The sequence below is a fragment of the Oryzias latipes genome, chromosome 4, assembly GCF_053564925.1.
Source record: "Oryzias latipes strain Hd-rR chromosome 4, Olatipes_Hd-rR_3.1".
Taxonomy (NCBI): Eukaryota; Metazoa; Chordata; class Actinopteri; order Beloniformes; family Adrianichthyidae; genus Oryzias; species Oryzias latipes.
Genome location: NC_136240.1, coordinates 7,635,891 through 7,644,407, shown reverse-complemented (window position 1 = coordinate 7,644,407; position 8,517 = coordinate 7,635,891). Strand labels below are relative to the sequence as shown.

Sequence of the window (8,517 nt, the reverse complement as noted above, 5' to 3'; positions counted from 1 at the left end):
GATGTGACGGTGTTTATGTGTCCATCTCTGATTGGTGTACATACACATCTCTCTACCTGCTGACCAGCCAGCCAAAGCAACCAACAGCAGATTCAAAACAACACACATATTTAGATTTATTAGAACCCAGACTCGGCCTCCTGTCATCTTAACCTGCAGTTCTGGAGGTGGGGGTGTTTGTGGATTATGATAGGGGTGTGGTCTCCTATGATGTTGACGCCCCTGTTCTCATTTACTCTTTAAACAGCTGCTACTTTTCTGGAGAGGTCTTCCCATTCTTCTTTCCGGGGCGGAGTTGAGCAGGCATAAACTCCGCCCTCTGATAATCTCTCCTGTTAATCAAACCCAAAGGGGTCCCTTCAGTACCACTAAGCAATGACATCACTGTGTGTACACCTCATTGTCTGTGAATGAGAAGTGGAGTGAGCGGGGGTGACGTCACTTGCTTCTGGTTACCACTGGTTCCGTTACGGATGTATCCATATTTGAACCAGTAACCAGTGAATGGTCCAAGTTGGCCCGAGCCAACATTTCAAAGGCAACCATTCAAGCCAATCAGAAGTGAGTTAATTGGAAGTCCACACCCCTACCATCTGTCAATCAAACCCTTCAAACGTTTGATTGACTGTAAATTCATCCAACACCATTGGATATGAGCCAATAGTGAACACCATTCTAGAAAATAATACAGGCAAATAGTAAATGTTCATTTTATTCAAAGTCCCACGTCACAAAACCAACATTAGTCTAATCCAATCTTCTTGTTCAAATTCTGCTGATGCATGAATATCAGAAATAACCCTAACTTTTTCAGTTTCAGCATTTGAAAATACACATTTGAAATATAATATAATATAAGAAAGACACATTTGAAATATAATATAATATAATATAATATAATATAATATAATATAATATAATATAATATAATATAATATAATATAATATAATATAATATAATATAATATAATATAATAATTTTACACCATTAACATTCCCGGCCAATAGGTGGCGGTATTTTAATAATTACTATCACTAGCAGTAGAAACTATTTCCGGTTCCGTTACCAGGACAATCCGGTTTAGCGGCCGAAGGGCGGGAACTTTTTAAAAAGTACCAGAGAAACTGGGTCAGACCGGAACAGACAGAAACAACAGAACCCGGAAGAAAACAGCCGCTGTGTTCCCGCGCGCCACCGCTGAGTCCGGAGCTCCTCATGGAGCAGCTGTTCAGCCAGGTGTTGCGAGTCTCCGTCAGGTGCGGGGACTGCGAAGACAGGTGAGTGAGTGACATCATTGTTTGAGCTCGTCACGGCACGCGCTGAAGAACACGGACTGCCCATTTAGTCTGTTAGCAGAACCTTTTAGGTTACATAGGTGTTCAGGTTTCTGACGGTAAACAACAGAGTTTGATGTTGGAATCCTGTTCAGAGAAAGAAGAAAGAGAGGATCCCGCGGCATTAAACTTTCCAACCGAACACAGACAGTCGGTATCTGATAACTACTCTGGACCTGAATAGAGCTCTGGTTGGAGCTTTTCTTGGATCTGAAGCGTCTGTGGACCATAAGATACTCTGGATCCTGAGATACTATTGTTTCGAAGCTCTGGTGGTTCTGAAAAGAGCTGTGGTTTTTAACTCATGTGGATCTGGGGGCCAGATTATACTACTGTTGTTAAGCAGCTCTGGGTCTGAATAGAGTTCTGGTACTGGAGCTTATTTGGACCTGAAGCATATGTGAATCTGGAGATACTCTGGTTCAGAAAAAAGCTAATGATCTGACAGAGTTAGAAATAAGGGGAAAAAATGGTTGTTCTCTGGACAACCTGGCAAGTAATATTTGGTTGTCCTTCGTTACCAATATTCAACAGCAATGAAACCTACTCAGATGTCAGTACTTACACCTTTATTTCTTCTATACATCTAAAATCAATTGCCTCTTATGACGGACATTTAAAAAACTTTAAATATTAAAAACAAACATTTTACTAAATATTGAAGCATCTGGTTACACAAAGTATTGCCATGTAAATCAAATACTGTTACGGTCAAATGAAAATACTTTATCTTACCCTATAATATATCAGAAAATTGATTACATTAACCAACACTGTAACCTAATGAGTATTTTTAAAATTTAGAACACTTGTATGGACTGGGACTAGTACAGAATTCCAAATATAAAGTAATCTTTATATGTGATAAAAAGTTATAATGTGAGATAACATCTATTTCAAATAAACACACGTGTAAATGATGCCATGTTTACATTGTGCTGCAGCAGCAGTAAAGACTAATATCCCTGATCTTTTAAACAGGACATTCAGGTGCAATGTTGTCATTTTTGACAAGTAATTTCCGACAAGTTCCTCCAGGGATATGTCGTCATCATCAACGTCCGACTCAGTCTGCTGAGGCTGATGCCGCTCACGTCTTCGGGCGTACTCGGTTCGTTCGGAAGTCACGTGACATCGTTCGTGTACACTCGATTTATCTTAAAAAGGCGGACGCCGGTTTCCCAAAAACTTTGAAAAATAGTCGAAAAATACCAAAATGTTGAATAAAAGACCAGGTTGTCACACGGACATTTTTTGGTTGTCCTCCGTGAAATCTGGTTGTCTCGGACAACAGGATAACCGCTTATTTCGAACGGTGTCTGAAGATATCCTTGTTGGAGCTCCTCTCTTCTGTATGAGGAACTGTTTCAGATGTTCATGTCTAACAGGAAATCAAACGTTCGAGTCACCATCCAGCTCCAGCTGACCACCAGCCCGATCCATAGGAGGGTGAGCAGAACTTTCTGGATTCTTCAGGTGATCTCCACTGTGAAAAAAGGAAGCTTGTGAGGATGGAATGGATCTTCTCTTTCAGGATCTTCTGGTCAGGTTAACCGACGATGCAGATCCATTTTTTCTCTTTAACCTTTCCATATCAGAGGAGGACTTCCAGAGGTGAGTCTGTTGCACAGCCGCTCACCTGAAGTAGATCAGGACCTGCTTCTGACTCCTCTGTCTCATGTGGGAACAGTCTGAAGGTGCAGCAGGGCCTGCTGGTGGACTTTGCCTCATTTCCTCAGAAGTTTATCGACCTGTTGAAGCTGTGCTGCTCAGAGCAGGAGTTGGAGAGTCCGAGGTATGGGGGGGTGCCTGTCAGGTTCACACCGGAGCGTCTGAAACTCCTCAGCAGGTGTTTCCAAGGTACAGCACAACACCCGGCGTCAGCTAACCTTCTCGTTTGTGCTCAGGTTTGTCCTACACCTCAACTGTCAGTCTGCCGCGTTGGAAGGCCCCGCCTCCTTTAGTGTAGTTGAGACCAACGCCTTCAAACACCTGAACCACCTGTCGCTGCGGCTGGCTCAGGGCTCCGACAGAGAGCTGAAGGACTACCTGGCGGCATGCCTCGCCTCCATGAAGGTATGAAGGTCAGGTGATTCGGTCTGAGCACAAATGCTCCTCCTTGAAGGTCCATCACAGGAGTTTAGTTTAAACCACATTGGAAACGCTGACAAAAACCAGGTCCTGGGGTTGCACGTAGAGACTCCAGATTCTCCACTGGACTGAGAGGTTCTGTTTATCTCCTCACTTTTTTTAGGCAGAGAAGCAGGCTTTGGACCTGAAGCTGAAGAAGACGGAAGAAGATCTGTCCAGGCAGCTGAGCTACGCCCAACAGGTGTGCTGCCTCTGTCTGTTACCATCTCCTGTCAGCTCTGTTCTCCTTGGATCGGCATTTGAGGGACCTGGGGCCTCATTTATAAAACTTTGCGTAGGATTTGCGTCAGAAGTGGCGTACGGATGAAACATAGGACGTGCGTACGCCTGGGTCAGAGCTTGCGTGAAGGACCGCACATTTTCCCGTCAAGTTTGCTTTTTATAAATCTCAACTATTGCGTAGAGAGTGGCGTACGCCTTCTTTTGTGCGTACGCAACGTTTATAAATGAGGCCCCAGAACTTCTTCTCCTTGGATCTGCATTTGAGGGACCAGAACTTCTTCATGATGGTCCTCCAGTGTTCTGAACATCTCATCAGATGTCTTGAACTCAGGATGAATCCCTTTTTAAGGTTTCTTCTGTGGGTTTTCTGGACATGCATACATTTTTATGACAGAGGGTTCACATACAGCACAGAACCTGAGCACCATTTGGCCCCTGAGACCCTGCAGTCTGTCTCACAGTGTTAGGAGAATGAACTGCTCCATTTGTCCTTCAACTTGCATGGTGGGGGAGTTTCAGTGATGGAGAAATTGCTGAGCTGCAAACCAGACTGACTTCAGCCCCCTGGATCCCACTGACTCTGGGTTCAGTCACTTAGTATCTCTCCTTCAGTTCTTAGTCATGAATTGTTCTGATCTGCTTTGTGACGGTCCCCAAAACAGGAGAACCTGTCAGCAGAAACACGAGGAACATGTGACGATGTCGGGGTTTTCAGTTCAGGCTTGTGTGTTTGCTCCACAGACTCTGTCTGACAAAACCAGAGAGCTGGACAAACTACGCTCGGAGTGGACCAATCAGAGCAGCTGCCTTTCCAGCCGCCACGCTCAGGAGCTTCAGCTGGAGCGGGAGAAGGCTGCAGAGGTGAGGCTTTCCCGCTGACGGGCCAGCAGATGAGCTGAGAAGTTCTTGGAGCTTTCAGAAGATGGGGAAAATGTGCAGACGTTCACATAAACCTTGAATCTTGAAACGCTAAAGGATTGAGATGTTTGAGTTTAAGAGTAAAATCCAGTAAAGCTGCACTGGCCTCGGCCTCTTCTGGCAGTGCAGCGTCATCTGGACAGACGTCTGGTGTGTTTCAGCTGCAGAGCCGGTTCCAGCATGAGGTTGACCAGCTGCGTCAGGAGCTGGAGAAGGAGCAGAGGAGGAGCAGCCAGCAGCTGCAGGGCAGACTCGGTGAGCTGGAGGCCTCCTGCAAAGACCTGACCGAGAAGAAATACAAAAACGATGCCGCTGTCCGGGACCTGAAAGGGAAGCTGGTGGCTTCAGAGGAGGTGGGTGTGCAGGTGGAGCAGCTGCAGGCACTGAGCTGCAGAGAGGAGGGTGGAATCAAACACAGACTTTACGCTAGCGCATTACGGAGAGCAAAAATCATCTGTCAGAGCTTCCTCTATGGTTCCCAGTCTGACGGCTGGATTCCTCCAGTCAGAGTTCTTCATGAACACGTGCAGATCACACTACTACTGGAACATGAGGGAGAACTCAGTTCTCTAATTTAGTTCTGAACCTGAACATTAATTCTGACCTTTTCTGATGTTTGGTGACACCTTCTGACTTGCAGGAGTGCCAGCGTCTGAAGCAGCAGGTCCTCAGTCTCAGGAGGGAGAATGGCACTTTGGACTCAGAGCTCCATGAGAAGGAACGTTTGGTGAACCAGCTGCAGATGAGAGCTGCTGTTCTGGAGCAGGAGATCAAAGATAAAGACCTGCTGATGTGTAGAACCAAGGAGGTCCTGGAGGCCACACAGCAGCAGAAGGTAGGAGCTGCTCCTCTGAGCACGGAGCTCCAGCCTGAACCTCCCTCTGCTGGGGGGGGGGGGGGGGGGGGGGGGGGGGGGGGGGGGGGGGGGGTTTGACACTGAAGAAAATGGCTTCCCAGAATTAGGTCTTTAAGAGGCGTGCAGGAACAGAACATGGGCGTGTCAGGACGGGAGTTGGGTCATTGCTGAGAAGGGGAGGGGCACAGCTGAGATATTACTGACACCTATGTCCTTTAAGAGGCCTATATCATGCAAAATCAACTTTTTTGAGCTTTTAAGTGTTTTGTAATGTCAATTCCTTACAAAACAAGCAAACCCAAAGCAGTATTTTGATCAATTCACGTGTGTTCCTCTAAAAACCTACTCTCGGAGAACCCGCCCCTCCCAATCCACGAAAACAACTGGGCCTTCACGTTGTGATGTCACAAAGCGAAACCTCCCAGGAAGAGTCTGCGCTGCCAGCTCAGTCTGCAGGCTAACACACACACACACACACACTTTCTCCGTGGCTGAAACGCTTTACTTTTCTACGCACAATATGCACATCCATCTTTGCAAAAGTTCGGATGTTGCTTGCTTTCGTGGGAGAAACACAGACACGCTGCAGAAGCCGACTCTAGGATGACGTCATGAAATGGGCGGAGGCCACGTCCACACATGGAGAGAAAGAGGAGCCTCAGAGATCCAGTGGTCTTGTCTCCAGGTTTAAAAATGAGCCTCGAAGATAACTCAAATGTCATTACAAAATCATTCTTTAGTGTCCCAAAGGTGACATATCATAATATTGCATTTCTGAGTATTTTTCATTCAAGTCATTGTGAATCAGGAGCAGAGGGAAAAATGCAGCTTGTAGTTTTGACATCCCAGCTGCTATAGACAGCCACCAGCTCCCTGTTCTGCTCCATTCTGATTGCATCCACTGTCAGACAAATAGATCCACAAATGTCTTTGTTGTCCTCGTCCGAGCTGGATTCTGGATCAGAACTGGACAGCTCTGGTATTGGTCGCTGTTTTTAATGCATCGCTAATGTTAGGTAGGGGGTGTGGGGGGGGGCTGTAAGCTGCCATCACAGATCATTGATTTTGGCTAAAAACTGCATAATCATCAATAACGGAGCACTAAAGACGATCTGACAACAGATCAAAGACGATTGAAGTGAGACTTTAAGCCCCCATGTCCCCTCTGCTTTCAGGAGTCTGTGGAGGAGAATGCAGAAAGTAAAGAACTCCAGCTGAAAAAGCTTGAAGCCACCGTGTCATCTCTGTCCGAAGAGCTGATCAAGGTTTGTGGCACAGACACCCCCCCCCCTCAGAATTGGATTGTGTGGTTTGGGAATCTGATTCGCTCTGAAATATACAGTAGATCACTAGAACTTTTCAGTTCCATTTCACGTCCCAAACCACGATGCTGCCGTCTTTACAGTCTGTTGGACTCAAACGTCCGTCTTCCTCCAGGCCAACGGCATCATCAAGAAGCTGCAGGGGGAGCTTCGAGGTCTGGTCGGAAAGATCAAGGTCAAAAACACGGTGACGGTCTCTCAGGAGAAGCTCCTTCAGGAAACCTCAGACAGACTGCAGAACGCTGAAAAGGAGCTGCACAGCGCCCGGCAGCAGCTGCTCGCCAAGGAGGAGGAGGTGTGGCTCCTGTAGTGAGAACCTCAGAGGTCCTTCGGCTGGACCCTCCTCTTCATCAAACTGTTTCTGACAGGTGTCAAAGCTGAAGGAGCAGCTGGAGGCCAGCATGCAGAAGCTGAACGAGAGCAGGGAGGTTCTGAAGACCAACGAGAACGGTGAGGAACACACAGCCCAGATGCCCAAGGGGAACCAGAACCTTTCCTGATGGTCCTCTTTATCGAGTTCTGCTGGGTTTTCTCTGACTGATGTTCTGGCCCAGTTCTAAGGAAAATGCTTATGAATTTTGTCATGGTCATTTCTCAGTTCTGAAGTTCACTTTAGCTTTTCTCAGCCCCTCCCTCCTCTTTTTTTTAGTTTTCTCCTCATCATTTCCTGTTTGTATAAATAAAGTGTGGGGGGGGATCATGTGCTCCTCCTGCAGTTATCTGTTGGCTGAACAAGCAGCTGAATGAGAGGCAGCTCCCCCCAAAGCCTCCCGAAGGTGCAGACACCCCGCCAGCAGCAGGACTGAGGGTACAGTCTACTTCCTGGAAACATCACACATCTGTACACTCAGGTCAATAACCCCCCCCCCCCCCCCCCCCCCCATTTCCCCCAGGCACACTTCAACCCTCGGACAGGTCTTCCTACTGTGTCTCCCTTGTCCTTAACAGATGTCACTGCACAACAGAGAGGGGGCGTGGCCATAGGCCAGCAGCTGTGAGTTTTATCTGTGTGTGTGTGTGTGGTGGGGGTGGGGGGTTAGTCAGCTGGTTGGGGTAGGAGTGGGAGGGGGGGGTCATGAAACAGTTCTCTCACTTCCTGTTTTCCTCTCAGAAAATCTCCAGATCTAGACTCAAAATACTTTGAAAGAAGAGACCCAGTCTTCTGTCGGACCCCCCCTCTGCCCCCCACAGGTGAGCCCTCATCATTTCTGTATTTTGCACTTTGACGGGACATCGGCCTGTATCTCACCTCCCCAGCAGATCTCATGGGGGGGACGTGGAGGCATGATGGACACCTCGTTGGGGATTATCCCTTAATTAATCCACACCCTAATCAGAATAAGTCATCAAGTCAGTCAAATGTCTTGTGTGGTTTTCTGCAGATCTCTCTCAGCGCACGAAGCCCTTCATCGCCTCCGCATACTTCTCTTCGTGACCCACCCCACCCACACACCCACCCACCCACACAGCAGCAGACCGTCATCTTTGGAATCTAAAGATTACTTTTGTTTTTCGTGTTCAACCTTGACGTTTCAATAAAGTTTGTTTTTGAATACGTGGCGTCTCAGGAAACACCTGCCTGTCTGATATGGACATACCTAGCCAGGTGAGGACCCCCCCAGAAAGCCCGAACAGGGAGCGGTCCCTGATGCTTTCAGGTCAACATGAGAGAAGCGTTCATGCTCACGCTGACGGCAGCTGGGGAGAATCAAG

General features: G+C 47.3%; 1 protein-coding gene across 2 annotated transcripts; it reads left to right on the top strand.

The window, feature by feature from the left end:
* The first annotated feature begins 1,034 nt into the window (after positions 1–1,034).
* sass6 (SAS-6 centriolar assembly protein) lies at positions 1,035–8,359 on the top strand. Of its 2 annotated transcripts, none has more exons than XM_023954037.2 (16): positions 1,035–1,278; positions 2,724–2,784; positions 2,870–2,949; positions 3,026–3,130; positions 3,243–3,411; positions 3,590–3,667; positions 4,450–4,569; positions 4,788–4,979; positions 5,267–5,461; positions 6,658–6,747; positions 6,920–7,099; positions 7,173–7,254; positions 7,521–7,612; positions 7,698–7,798; positions 7,916–7,995; positions 8,187–8,359. In XM_023954037.2, exons 1-16 carry the CDS (start codon positions 1,217–1,219, stop codon positions 8,237–8,239), a joined length of 1,740 nt encoding a protein of 579 aa, XP_023809805.1. In that variant the 5' UTR covers positions 1,035–1,216; the 3' UTR covers positions 8,240–8,359. The 2 variants fall into 2 exon arrangements, with proteins under 2 accessions (XP_023809805.1, XP_023809806.1); XM_023954038.2 differs by having other exon boundaries at positions 7,521–7,655; positions 7,753–7,798.
* Positions 8,360–8,517: the final 158 nt, after the last annotated feature.